Source organism: Athalia rosae, chromosome 1 (genome assembly GCF_917208135.1).
Source record: "Athalia rosae chromosome 1, iyAthRosa1.1, whole genome shotgun sequence".
NCBI classification, from domain to species: domain Eukaryota; kingdom Metazoa; phylum Arthropoda; class Insecta; order Hymenoptera; family Athaliidae; genus Athalia; species Athalia rosae.
The window spans coordinates 10,619,877-10,634,251 of record NC_064026.1 but is presented as its reverse complement, the minus strand read 5'-3'; the positions used below and the strand labels follow the sequence as shown (position 1 = coordinate 10,634,251).

The window sequence follows — 14,375 nt, the reverse complement described above, 5'->3', positions numbered from 1 at the left end:
AGCTTCCATACGCCTAATTGGGACCCGTTACACTTGACATCTTAGGGCTGCTGCGATCCTTTGAAGTACCTTGAGTTATTTGTAGACAATTTCTGGGCGAAGGAAGTGCATTTCGTAGGCTTTATATCCTTGGGACAAATTTTTCTTCTACATACTATGTACATATATATCAATAATTGCGAGCATTGAACTATTGAGAAACAACAATAGACGAATTATTTTTCATATCGTAAATCATTAGACATACGACTTACAACAGCAATAATCTCCGTTATAATATCGTACGAGGTTTAGTTTTGTGGTAAATTTTCTATCAACCTTCTTCGTTCACTGCTCTCAAAGTAGTAAAGTACGAGAAGGAAGTGCTCAGGACCTGAATCAAAATTAGTCGTTCAGTTTGGAACTTTTTTTTGTTTAATCATGTGAACGAATTATTTCCCACCGTTGAGAAACTCTCCAGTGACATATCATAGAATTTAGCAGCTGTTATTTTACTTGGTTTTGTTGCCCTCATCATCATAATCTGCAGATTTTTACCAAAGGAACTGCCGACCCAATCGCTATTGAAACCGGAATTGGCGATTCCTCCACTCTGTAAAATAATATAAATCATAAGCATTCGATTTCATAATAACCTTCGGATCAATAAAACTGCAATTTCCACGTAAATGGATTGTCATAGAGACTCTCTGTATCATCTTTCGAGCAGACTACAGCCGAGCTCAATTCTTTCTTTCAATTATTTCATGCACCTGCACCGCTAATTCATTTCCACTGAAACTAAAGATGAATAGTTCGAATATAGCAGAGTTCAAGAAAGACGAGTACTTCATCAGACGACCAGTGTCCTCCAACATCTGTACAGAAACGAATTATCTTATATTATCAAGATGTTAATTAAAGACCATTGAGTCTAGTGCTGATCATATCGAATTATTGCCAATTAATTTTCCCCTTTAGTATATCTACCGTCGAACAGTTCCAGAAATTGAGAAAAAAAAAATAAAAAAATTAAACTCTGCTGTAGAAATCGTACCGACGTTATTTGAAGTCCTGCAAAACAGACCATTCCGGTGCTGGATAGAAACTGACCAAGAGCCACTTTGTTAATGACCTCCTCGAGCCTGTCGGCAAATCTGAACACGAAAATCCAAGATAAAATTGAAACAAATAATTAAAAGGGCCGATAAAAAACTGAAATATGACTTCATCTTACTCAATTGCTTTTTGGTGCTCCTGAATACACGAGCGAAGGAGGTCTTTAGATCTTTCATCGTCATTCTTAATGAGTGATATATGTCTTTGGAGAACGGAAAATTTTGCACTTGCGTGCATTATCGTTACCAAATTGAAACTGGTTACCCCAGCAATCGTAGCACCTCCTATTGCTCCCCCGGACACTTCGAGAGCGTAAAGTAATTCGTAAATTGGTGACTGCGATGCGTCGATGCCAAAGTAACCACGGAAAGGTAGATTCCGTTCTTCCGATCCAAGTACGACGATCTGACAAGAGTAAACAAATCATTCGTTCACCGATATTGAAATTCAGCTTTTGGGATTGGATTAAAATTATTACTTCCAAAGCAGGCATGGCCATAAATGCGATGATGGTAAAAACCACACTCGATATGAAGAATTTAGCCAGTTTATAAGAAGAACCACAATTTTTTCTCAAAACTTTCCTATCTTCTTCAGACGAGGTCGCCCAGTCCTTCCGCATATCCCTCACAATTATCAACACGTTTTTCGACTGGAATAAGAAGATGATAACACGAAAAAAACATAAAAGAAAAGAAGATGCTATAAGGGTGCACTCGGTCAATTCCTCCATCGCACCCCAATTGCGAATACCGTCCATCAAAACCGCTATCCCTAAGCCGAACATTAATCCCAGAATTATCGCGTAATGAATGATTTGAAATAATCGGAACCGAAAAATTGATTTATCGGTAGCATGATCCTGCTCATCAAATGGCCAAGTTGATATAAATCTAGTTAACATTTTCACAGGCGCTATCAAACTGTCGAATTCTTCCCCTCCGCTGAGCCTTTTAGACATTATTCCACAAGTTTTCAATAATTGTTATTCCGATTTTTTAATCCATTTTTTCTTATTCTTCTAAATTGCAAATTACTTTATAGAGTTTTATATTGTTAGATGTACGTTAAACTTCGTGAGCTTTCCTGAAATGGATAAGTGCCGAATGAAAGTAAACTACACAGCGAAACGATCAGTTGCCATGTCAAATTGATGGTGCTTGAGTGCCAGAGTTCAAACTACGATTCACTTGCGAACCTTCAATCATAAGGCCGGAGTAGAGCAGAGAAGTAATAATGCAGGAATTTAACCGAACATAACTGATGGAAAAACTCGGTAACAATAAGGTAAAAACTTTGGGATATATAACGACGCCTTTCGCTACCTTCGTACGATACAACTTTTATTCGTTCGAACTGTAACCGCGTATCAGCAGATAAGAGACAGACCGGGTATTCGTTACAATAGCAAATATCTATGCATATTATGGGAATAGAGTACTGTCGTACGTGCATGATGACATTATTGGCACCTGCTGCTACTCCATCGATACAAATTCCTTGTTTCGTATAATGGAGGATTGATGCAGAATGCAACGCGCATAACGCTTCACGAGTCATGTAATTATAACGTAGTAATTGGCGAAATTATTGATCACCATACAAAATACATACTGTATACGATTTTATTTATGCATTATACATTTACTCCGAAATTTCGGTAGCAGTTAGACACATGAGTTTGTGCTTACCATTGTGTAGTTTACGTGGTTCGGAGCTAATTTAATTAGCTTATTTGTGGACTGCTAAAATTTAATTAAATCCTATTAAGCACGATTTAACGCACAACTGCATTTCAGAGATACATATAAATTTTGGTAAACCGCCCACAAAATTCAACCCTTATAGTCTGCAGTTAGCATCGATTCTTATCTTTAGGGGAACGCGGGGCAATATGGGGTGCCCCAAAGATTTCGTAAAAATTTGTTTAAAATGATCGAGAAGGACCTTAAACATAATTTTGGATTGGAAATTTTTTCTATTCTTCTTGTCATAGATTCCTTGAGTACCCCGGATATTGCACCGCGTTCCCCTTTATGCCTCGGAAATAAGTTTATTATCAATTCTGTCTGATTTTCGTCGATTCGTAAAAACTAATTACCTAATCACCGTTATAAAAAAATTAAATTAATTACAAATATATTCGTTGCACGATATTTATTGAGTGGAGCGCGTTCAGAATATACATCAAGTTAATTATGATACATTCGTATCGCTATATTATTATACGAATTACAATGTTTATTTGTTAACTGATACAATATCGGTTAGAAAAAATAAATGTAGCGTATTTTACGTTTAGCAAAAAACGTCCAAGGCATGTAAACAGTAAACATGTAAGTGTATATTCAATTACGGAAATTAAGAAACTATAATGAAGTGAAAAAAAATTCATTAATCATTTCTGTGCCGTATAGAGCTTATGAAAAAGCTCTGGGTTTTCAACGTCCAAGAATAGGAGTTTAAAAATATCGTTGTAAAAATTCGGATAATAGTCGCAAGCCCTTTTACAGTCCGGTGTAAAGTTTACTTCCAGTAAAACGGGGTGGATCTCTTCGTGCCTCCATTCGAGCATTATATCAGCTGCATAAAGGGCTCTGCTTTGCTCGTTGTGGGCCAATCCTCTGGGTGCATCTGCTCCAATAGCTGCTTCAAAGACTTCTTCTAACATAGCCAGGATCTTTGTCTCTACCTTTTTGCTCCAGTCGAATTCCGGATACTGTTTCTCCCATTCGGCAATAAAGTCAACGCATTTTAAGTGATACAAGGAAATCTCATTTCCATAGTTCATAACTGTGAAGTGCTGCTCATAGTCGTCAAAGTTATTCAAGGCAAATACTTTGTTAGCAAATCTCAAGAAGAAATTCGAATAAACGTAGACTTTCAACGGGCGTACCGATTTCAAAAGAACAACGTATCTTATATCAAATTTAACTCTTCCTAGTTCGGGTCTACTATACAAAACTGGATCTTCTATATACTTTTGCGCTATTTTTGGACCTGTACTAGGAAGTCTTAATATGTGATACAGGTTGTTAGTTATATGTGTGTCTAGTCCTCTTGCCAAGTTCCATGGTTTACATATCCAGTGATTACCGAGGCCCTTCGATTCTCGGTGCTGGAAGTAAGATACAAATTTAACAAGCTCTGTTTTTAAATTATAAGTCGTTGGTAGCCACGATGGGAATGTCTCCAGCGTTTGAAAATCATATTTTTTCAAGCCAGCTTTTCTCCTGCACACAATGCAAAGTAGATCCTTTATAGTGAGAACATTTTCAAATGGAAATTGGTTCACGAATACCCTTGGTGCATCTATGCTAAGCTCTCTGAACTCTTTGAAATGTGAAGTTAGCCAAAGAATATCCGCTTCTTGCTCTGTTTGTACAATCTCGAAGCCAGGGTCAGTTAGGAATTCATTCACGAGACTGTACTGCGAAAATACTCGTAACGGAGAATCCACAGGGTGCTGGGGAAGGGCTGTCGCATCAGCTAAGCTCTCCCTGATGTGTCCGTACAGAAAGTAATCATCAGTAGGCTCTTCCTGAATAAAATCCTCTTGCATAAAGCTCTCATCTTGACTCCAAGGTAGTAACAGTGCCCGTTTGACGTGTGGATCTGTATTTTGTCCCTCTGTAAAATCTCTGGTTACTTCTTCATCAGATTCGGAATCTCTGAGAGGATATAGAAGAGTGTACGCTACGCCTTCAGGTACATGGAGAAAGGGAACTATGCGAAAATTTGGATCATCTGAGTGATTTATGGCAGAACCAACTTCATCCATTATGTACCAAATTGGCATACCGTCTTCAACTGTTGGTGCAGAACGGAGAGCATAAAACTGATTATAGCGCCACATTTCGGAAAGAATAAACTCCACCTTATTATTCTCAGATTCTTCTACGTCATATCCCATTAAACCACACATTCGATCTAAAAGACCTGGAACTTGGGTCAAATTTTGTCGAGCTGAATTTAGGCCGTAGGTCCAAGCATGGTCAATGAGATAGATGTTTTCTGGATTCTGTGCTGAGACCTTTGCTTCGGAGGACGTGAACAGTTTCCAGACAGGATCTGTAGCCGTTTTTTCATTATCTTCATAATCGATACGAGCTAATTGGAAAACTAGACCGGAGTCGAATATTTGCTTTTGCAGTTTTTTAAACAGAGTTTCCCAGAATATTACGGGAACTCCAGTGAACTCTAATTGAGGTTGATGGATGCGAAGGAACGTCTGATACAAACTTATGCCATCCATGGTGTTCGAATATTCTGATTATGATGATGTTGAATCTCAGAAATCTCTTGTTCTACTCGCTGTGTTAACATTAGCTTATTGAATTTAAGGTAATTAACGAGTTGATCGTTTTATACCGGCACTCATTTTCAGGAGACGACTCATAAATGCTCGAAGATGCCGCACACGTTGCACAACGCCTTCTTTGACAACACGTGAATTCCTGTCGTCTGCTTGGCTAGGTTTCCCTTTCGCATGCGCCCAAAAAAGTTGAATTCGAAAAAACGAGAGTCAACGTCACGCCACATTTCTTTTGTCTTGATGAATGAATTCTTCAAACACCTCGTTGTAGGTAAGTTTTGAATAAACGTGTTCCAATATTTTATTCTATGTTTTGCTTTAAATTATGTCTTAACTGTGTATCATATATACATTTGTACAAAATAACATAATTATTGCTGCCAATTCATATTAGATAGTTTACATAATTTACATTCACATTATATTAACACTCGGTTGATTTCATTTCTCAAGAATTTTTATAATGGACACTCGATGAGGGGGGCATATTATTGGCGAACTGGTTTGACTCAGAAACCTGGAATTAAATTATATGCATTGAATGCTGAGATACCATTTGACCTCAGAATCGAATACCTAGAGAAAAGATCAGTTATCAATTTTTGTAGAAAGTATTTCATACCTGCGGTGTATGGCCCAAGGAATTAGAATAATTTGCTCTTTGAGCATAATTTGATGTATGACTGACTGAATGTGTCAACCCTGGTGGCATACTGTTCGGTGGTTTATATCCAACAACCTGAACAAAAATAGAGTTAGAAATTAACACTTCCTTCCTTAAGTCATGTAATTACGTACCTTATCATTGATCTCAGGGAAAATGGTACTCAGATTAAAATTCGTCAAACTTGTGCCTGAAGGATGTGTCATGACCATAGGACTGCCAGAGCTTGTTCCTCTGGGGATATTTGAATTCATTGGCAATCCGGTAGGACCAACAGTATTCTGATTTCCAGTCATTGGTAGTCCAGGCAAATTCGTATTAACAGCTTTTGGATATATATTTGCTTGTGAAGGGTTTTGGTACAAGTTTGCATGCGATAAAAATGAAGAGTGATAGTCTTCAAGAGGGGAATTAATCCCAGATATTGGGAACTCGATATTTTGTGTCATATCCGGTTTTCGTTTGCTTCTTTTGGGGGTGGAATATGGTCGTTTGTCGCAGTTCTGGTGTTTCCCAGTGTAATGTTGAGATTTTATGGGGTTTGCTGACGAAGCATTTGGTAATAGAAAAGAATTGGTTTCTAGATAATCAGAATTTTCATGAAGTGGCATCATGTAGTTTGTTGGAGTATTTGATATACTCGTTATGAAATTGGTAGTTGGATAAATATTAGCGTTTGAAGAATATGAATACGAATTGAAATTTTGATTGGCTTGCCCATAATTGTTGCCATCATCCGTGTTTGGGAAATAATTAATTGGCATCATTGTCTCCGTAGACAAAGTTCCAGGGAATTTATTTTGTGCGTAATTTGATGTAAACTTTATAGATGCATGTTTATCCTGTTGGTTATCATCTTGCACATTCGTGTTTGTACCAATAAGAGCTTCTGCAGTATAGTTACTCTTGCAATTACGATTTCTCCAGTGTGTATCATTTTGTTGATACTTTTGCTGATAGTTTTGCTCAGGAAAGTTTTGGACATTTGATTTCTGGTCATCATGATGAAGCTGATCTGCTGCCGTCTGTTTTCTAATATCTAGTTGATTTTTACCGCTTCCTCGTGGGCTGGTGCTTTTTCTTTGATGCTTTCTTGCTTGCTGTGATTTCTCAGCCTTTTCATGTTCCACCAATTGGCTGACAGATAAAAACGTACCCTGAACAGCATGCTGGCCATTCTGAGAATGCAATATGGTATGAAATTCTCGGCTGACATTTGAATCTTTTTCTTTTATCATTTCCTTATTATGTTCACTTGAAAGTCTGGTAGACATCTGACCAAAAATGAAACTTTGCTTTTCGGGGATGTTTGTACCCAATGCTAAATCGCCTACTAGAGTTGGCAGAGTCGAAGGTACAATATGCTGATCAATAGGCTTAATTGACTGCGTTTGTTCAACAACATGTGTATTTTTAGTCGGTGACCAGGAAAATGGTTGTTCCTCTGAATAGAAGGTATCAACTTTCTTTGGTTCATTTTGTATCACAGATATGTTTGAGAAACTATGCGTTGCATCATAATTGTTATAAAACTGATTTGTCGAGCCTTGATTATAGCTTGTATTCTGTGTGAATAAATTATTTTGGCAGTACTCAAGTTCTTTTCCGATTGGCGGCAAAATTATATCAGGTATATTCGTGTTGTGTTTAATTTCAGGTGTCATCATCCAATTGACTGGAGGTCTGATTTGTTGGATCTTAGATTTGTTACCATTTTGGGTTTGTTTGTAGACTGAATTGGGTTGCTCCAATACAGAAACGTGACTGTGAGCAGTTGGATGATATTTTTGATTCTGCGGCAGCTTCTCCGTATATTTGAAGTTAGCACCAGTGTAGTTTTCTGTAGAGTACTTTACTTGCGAAACGGCATCTGGCATATTGAATAATACTTGCGGATTATAACTTGGCATAGGGTAATTTGATTTATCCTGTTTGTTGGATATCGTTTGATGTTTCGCCTGTTGTTCCATGTTGGGGTAATTAGTTTGCATGAAATTATTTTCTATTGTATACTTAGCTTTGTTTTTATTTTCATTATTGAATTTATAATCAGAGGACGGATTTTGATTTTGCTTCAGGGGAGTTATTGTAGTTTGAATACTTTGGGGTTTCGTTTGGTCAATGAATGATTGTTTGTGTGTTTCCAACATTGGCTTGTTCCCTAATTTATTCACATTCATACCACCTTCATTAGGAAATTCTGGTAACATATTGGAGAAACCAACATTGTCTTTATGCAAAGGGATGTAGCCAAAGTTTTCACAAACTGTTTTATTTTCAGTGCTGTCAGACGGTGGTTGCCCTTGTTCGTAATGCATTGCATTATTATTGCCTCCAACAGGGGAAAATGTTGTCCAAGATAGTATACTGAAGTTTGAAGAATTGTGTGCCACTGTAGTCGTAGATTTTATACTACTGTCTGTAACTGTGCTGTGGTCGTAGTTTGAGGCTGCTATCATAGGATTTTGTGAATAATGAACAGTATTCTCCAATACGGATTTACCGGTTGACACAGCAGTTGTTATCATAGAAGCACTAATTTTTTTAGCGTTTTTACTATAAGGTATATAACTCTGGGTACTGGTATGTTTGTCCTGAAACATTGAAGGGTTCGTATTCCCTTGAACACTTTGGTTCTGAGAATTGATCATGTCCTCTTTATTGAATGAAAAGCTCTGCCCAAAATTTTCCGTCTCAACTTTTTTCCTGTGATAACCATCAAGTCGGTGATCCTGACTATGTTGCTTCAATCTTAAAGTTTCATTCACCCCGGAATGCTGGTCTGTATTACCCAAAGAATGGGACTCTTTACTTCGCACAGGATAATTGTTTATTAAATTCTGAATTGAAGTTGAGGTCTTAGCTTGGCCGTGACACTGAGTGGATACCTGAGAGACTTGAGTTAAGCTGGATATATTAGGCACATGATTGTTCAAAGAACTCTGTGAACTTTTTTCAACAGAGCTAGTAAATGTGGGTGGAGTATATTGAGGTAGTTCCATATTTCCACTGATATTTGGATAGTTTGGAATGAAATTTTGTGTCGAGGTATACTGTGATCGCAAATCATACTTTTGCACAGCAGTAGAGATAGATGTCTGGAAGTTTGAGTTAATTCCAGCAGCCAAGCTTGTTGTTGAATCTGATATAGGATTTGTGCTGGCCAGAATTGGTACAACAGCATTCTGCGTATTCTTTGGCACAGGCCTGTTATGGTGAACGGTAGGTGCAGATTGGATTTGAGCACGTGCACATGTTGTTATTACAGGTGTTGTGCTGTAGGATACGCTTGACGTTGTAGATGTGTACACAAAAGTGTTATTCACTTCAATGGCAGTGGTTAAAGATGATGGAATCGAAGTTTGTACAATTTTATATTGTTCCTTAAGGTTTTCAGTGTGTATAATTTTCGGCAATGACTTTGTGGACTCTGCAGCAATTTGCTGGGTATCATTCAATGACTGTGAATTAGTTGTCTTTTCTTGCCTCCCCGAGTTTAGGAGATTTTGATTTCCTTTAACTTCAGATTCATCATTTATCAGTTTAGATGAAGCTTCAAGGTCTTTGTTGATCTCAGGCATTGCTTTTACATACTTCTGCATACTGACTACTGGATAAGATGCCAAGTTGGAAGATAAGTTCTTTTTCTCTTCATCAGGGATATGTTCCTTGGATGAAGTGGCCCCGCTAGCTTTGAGCTTAAAACTATTGGGTTCCATCGCACCAATTTGCAGAAGCATTGGTGGAGTTTGACTACGGTACTTGAAATCTTCTTTCATCTCTTCTTCTAATACTTCAGTCTTTCCATTTAAACTTGAAACTAAGGGAAAAGCCATTAAAAAGGCCGCTGTTGGAGATATCGATTCGGGATGATGAGAACTTGATGGAACTTGTAATGATGCGAATATATCATTTGACAAATCTGAATGCAATGCCTCTGATCTACTGATAGGAATAAAGCTATTGTCAGCGCTATATAACAGGGACTTGAGCCCTTCATCCTTTGCCAAATTAGCTAATTTGTTCGCTCTTAAGTTATCCTCTTCATTGAGAAGAGTAGAGTTGATCGACTTAGCCATTGCGTTTGCTTCTGGTTTCAGAGTCGTAGTAGTGTTTGTATCCAAGTTTAGGATAATCTTGCTTGTTTCTAATGTTGCTACATTTTCGACCAACTCTGGTCTCTTGTCATTTGCTTGTAGCAGACTATCAAATCTAGTACCAAGATTACAAACTGCCTTTACGCTTTCGGGTACAGCTTCTTCTTCTCGAACTTCAGTCGAGTTACCTCCATTGGACGTAGCTGATATCGCCTCATTATCAATTGGTTGGGTTTCACTAATCTTTTTCAGAGATTCTTCCGGCTTGTCAATAACAGTAACAGAAGTGACCGTAGATGTAGCAATTTGACTAGAATATCTCGTGGCTGATAACCCATTTAATTGCGTTAATTCTTTATCCTGAATGTGCGCATCTCTCAAGTCCATGCAATGAGTTGATTCTATTGATTTGATGCTACTAGGTTCTTCTTTTTCAGAAACATCTACTGTACTTGAATTGGGGCACTGTAATAATTCTGTGGTACTGTCTTCCACTGTTTGTTCCTCGGTAGCAAGCTGGGTTCCAGAATTATGTTTGTCGATTGCAGGGCTCCTCCGTTCCTCATTAGTTGGGTCTGAAAATTTTTTCACCTCAATTTCACATGTAGAAGCAGTACTCCTCGGAGTCGTTTCGTTCAAGTCACTGCCGATTTTTTGTATGACATGGCGTAGGCTCTCTATAGATTTACAGGTTGACGTTGGATTCGTAATTTGGGTATTATTTATAAGAATGTTTTCCTCTTGGACCAAATCGACCACGCTCTCGCTAGTTTTAATTTTTTTATTATCAGGTTCATCTAGACTCACACATTCTGTACTTGAAACACGTTTGAGGGAAGATGATTCTTTATTATCACTGATAAGAGCATCTTCTTTATTATTTTTCGATGTTTCATCAACAGTGCCGAGTTTTGCTGAGTTATTATGGTTTTTTATACCCTTAGCAGAATTCTTGGGCTTATTCTTGACTTCAGCATCCTTCCGGCTAAGAATCTCTTTAGACTTTTCTATCTTTTCTTTGTGAACCGCCGGTATCGGGACCTTATAAGTCATTGTCGTCTTTGTGATTTCTCTGCCTTTGGGTAAAATACACTTTCGACCGCTAATTTTTGTTGCATTGATAATGCTTTTGACGTTTGCTACCCAATCTTGTGAGCTGACGACAATATTAGTATGGATTTTTGAGACTGGGTTTAATGTGACCTTCTGAACAGCATTGATGAGTGTTTGATTGCATACAGGTATCACTGAATTCTGACCAGGATTTGGTAGATGCTGCATAACGATCATCTGGTTTGATTGTCCATTACTCAGTATGAACGGGTTTGTTGACTGTGCTTGAGGATTTACTATTATATTTGAAGTTAACGGAGTTATGGGCGTTACAACTGGCATTATTTTTCCGCCAGACAGTATAAGGGTCCCAGATGTAATGTTTTTTACTTGATGGTTTGTACGATGGTTGATAATCTTATTCTTCTGATTTATCTTGGTTTTTCTTTTCACTTTTTTGAAAGAATCAACTTTTTTTGCCACTGGAACAGAGAGCCATCACTTTTGTTATAACCATAATTTCTCAGAACAATTATTCATCATCCATCACCCAACTCACCAAAATTAGCATCACAACCTGTTGAAGTAGCAGCTTTAGTCTCTTCAGCAGGAGCTAATTCCAGGATACAGAAATAAATATTTTAGTGGACTATTCTATTTTAATTATTGGCTTCAATATAAAATAAAACATAATGAGTGATTTGTGATGCAAGTCCAGGATGAAGTGAATTGCCTCATTAATTGTGCCACATGATCATCAAATTCTTGAGAGATCTATCTGGAAATTTAACTGTGATTATACGTACTCACTTGAACTGATTGTGGAAGGTGAATTTGCCCCTTGTGTTCCAGTAGTAATTCCGAGATCGTCTGTATCATTAGCCAATTTTTTATCCTTATTTATGCTATTTACACGATTCTCTTGATCTTCAATTCTATCAGCATTTTTCAATCCCGAGTTGGACAGCCTTTTTGACTGAGGCTGAGAGGGGGTAGCAGGTTTTCTTTTGGAAGGCACTTTTTTTCTTGCAACTTTTTCTTTCTTTCTTTTGGCACGTTTTTCTGAAATTCAATTACTAGTTGAAGCCTAGATACCCTTGCTAACTTCCTTACTAATTCAAAACTGAAACTGAGCTACATACTCTCCTCAATTTTCATAAAAAGCTTTTCGCTATCTTCGAGATTAATTTTATTTGACCATTTGAATGCTGATACTTTTTCAATTGCTGGCTCAGCTGGGATCGAAATTCCAGCTTCTTTTAGTAAAGTTGAAAGCAGTTGAGTACGAGAATAAAGTTGGGAAACAAGCTTCTTTAAACGGACAAGTTCTTCTTCTGTTAAAACCCAATATATATTATCACTTCTGTTGCTGAATAAATTTTTTGAAAATGACATCAATTCAAAATCATCTACTGACTGTGCACGTCTGAAGCATGTGCATGAAATAAATCGTCGGCCCTTCCCTGGAGATCTTTTATGTACTTTGCTGCGTGAATAAGGATGTCGACTTTGTTGCGTTTTCTTCCATCCTGATGGGGCGGTAAAAGGTCTCCAAGTGTTTTGAAGTATGTATTCATACGCTCTCGCCTGTCCCTCTCCCATGTTCTTGCCTTGCTGATTATCAGAATTTGAAAGAAGAGAAGTGTGAATTATGCTATCAGGAATTTTTAAATTATCAAGCGTAGATATTGAAGAAGGAAAATGGTATGGTATAAGGATGAAGCGAAACTGATAGTTTATGGTAAAATAGTTAGAGGTTAGATTTGAAGGACAGTAGTGTTGAGCTTACGTGTTCTCCTTTCTGGGCATAATTTCACTACTTTACTATCATTATCTGATATTCAGCCATCGATTTTGAAATTATCTTATGGGACATGGGATTATTCTGCAGGGAACGCTTCATCACATTTGAACCATGTCATATTGACATTTCGCGATTCTTCTGCTTGAACTTCTGGTTTTAGAATGCACCCAACAGAGAGCGCGAAAATGAAATTCATCACGCGTGCAACCAAAGCACCCTTAGAGCATATAAGAAAGCAACCAAAGCTGCCAAACGTGGGTCCCCGTACTAAGCGGTAATGCAGAGGCCTGAATAATGAGGCGCCTCTCCTCACCGCTGGATGTCGCACTTACTTACTTATTGAAATAGCGTGCGTCGCCAACGACTTCAGGCTTGGTCAACGAATTCAGAAGGTCTGAATTCGTTGGCTTGGTCTAACGGCCAAAACGGACAGTCGACATAACCGAAACATGCCGGTCCGTGATCCAGAACGCATAATTGCAGAGCAAGAGAAAGGGCACCGGAAGAAACTCACTCTTCCGACAAAAGTTGACAAAAATTCTGTTACCCGAGCGTTTCAGTAAAGAGGAGAAGCGCTCCATTGCGAAGCGCTACCCGCATCTTGATACCAAAGATATCGTTCTCCATCCGGTCGCATGACAGCCCGATGGTTATTCTTGCGGAATATAGGCAGCGGCGTTTGTAACGACAATCGCATTGGGAGCCGATCCAGTCAGGCTTTCCTATTCGCAAAATGCGCTTTTGATGAGAAAGAGCTTTATAGAAATATTAACATCTCGTAGATGAATGACGTTCCCCTGCGAATGGATTCTGCCGTTTTATAATGCGGCGATATGAATCTTATCGATTCTGATGAGCAAAACAGCTCGAACTTACAAGCGAACGAGGAAACGGGCTTATGTTCAACTCATCGAATGCCGTGCATTCTCCAATAGTTCATAAAATGACATGTCTCAATAAGCTTGTACTCATTTATTTATTGATTGTTCAGAGTTGAGGTAGCTGGTTGTTGCCGGACTTTTTCCATGCTTATGTGGAACGCCATCATACTGTTCTTTCCAATAATCTATTTTTCAGGAGAACTGAAATGTATGAATTTAAAAATGTATTGTACGTTGATTCTAATCCTGTGAATGTTACTGTCAATACAATGCATTTTAACGTATGTATGTTCGGCGCTTTGTGCATTTTCTTGCATTTCGTTGGTTACATCCCAACTGCTGAATGAATCGAAAGTTGAATTTATCGTCTCTCATTGATCAGGCCCAATCCTGGCGGGGATGGTGGTCATGGTTACCTGTTGGCAGTCTATTTCAATAAGTAAGTAAGTGCGACATCCAGCGG

General features: G+C 38.2%; 3 protein-coding genes across 5 annotated transcripts; all 3 read right to left on the bottom strand.

The window, feature by feature from the left end:
• Positions 1 to 258: 258 nt before the first annotated feature.
• LOC105683617 (odorant receptor 4-like) lies at positions 259 to 2,295 on the bottom strand. Its single transcript, XM_012396352.3, has 6 exons — positions 1,577 to 2,295; positions 1,217 to 1,503; positions 1,037 to 1,136; positions 753 to 857; positions 443 to 592; positions 259 to 373 (listed from the first exon to the last, which is right to left on the bottom strand). The coding sequence occupies exons 1-6, from the start codon at positions 2,057 to 2,059 to the stop codon at positions 314 to 316; spliced, it is 1,185 nt and encodes a 394-aa protein (XP_012251775.2). The 5' UTR covers positions 2,060 to 2,295; the 3' UTR covers positions 259 to 313.
• A 414-nt stretch (positions 2,296 to 2,709) lies between these two features.
• On the bottom strand, positions 2,710 to 5,551 carry LOC105683629 (tubulin--tyrosine ligase-like protein 12). The gene has a single exon (XM_012396371.3). It carries the CDS (start codon positions 5,351 to 5,353, stop codon positions 3,497 to 3,499), a length of 1,857 nt encoding a protein of 618 aa, XP_012251794.2. The 5' UTR covers positions 5,354 to 5,551; the 3' UTR covers positions 2,710 to 3,496.
• Positions 5,552 to 5,678: 127 nt separating this feature from the next.
• On the bottom strand, positions 5,679 to 13,966 carry LOC105683643. Of its 3 annotated transcripts, none has more exons than XM_048660000.1 (8): positions 13,368 to 13,966; positions 12,645 to 12,841; positions 12,370 to 12,561; positions 12,038 to 12,289; positions 11,787 to 11,840; positions 6,212 to 11,709; positions 6,036 to 6,152; positions 5,679 to 5,930 (listed from the first exon to the last, which is right to left on the bottom strand). In XM_048660000.1, exons 2-8 carry the CDS (start codon positions 12,802 to 12,804, stop codon positions 5,862 to 5,864), a joined length of 6,342 nt encoding a protein of 2,113 aa, XP_048515957.1. In that variant the 5' UTR covers positions 12,805 to 12,841; positions 13,368 to 13,966; the 3' UTR covers positions 5,679 to 5,861. The 3 variants fall into 3 exon arrangements, with proteins under 3 accessions (XP_048515957.1, XP_012251814.2, XP_012251816.2); XM_012396391.3 differs by lacking the exon at positions 13,368 to 13,966 and adding an exon at positions 13,017 to 13,268; XM_012396393.3 differs by lacking the exons at positions 12,370 to 12,561; positions 12,645 to 12,841; positions 13,368 to 13,966 and having other exon boundaries at positions 12,034 to 12,255.
• Positions 13,967 to 14,375: the final 409 nt, after the last annotated feature.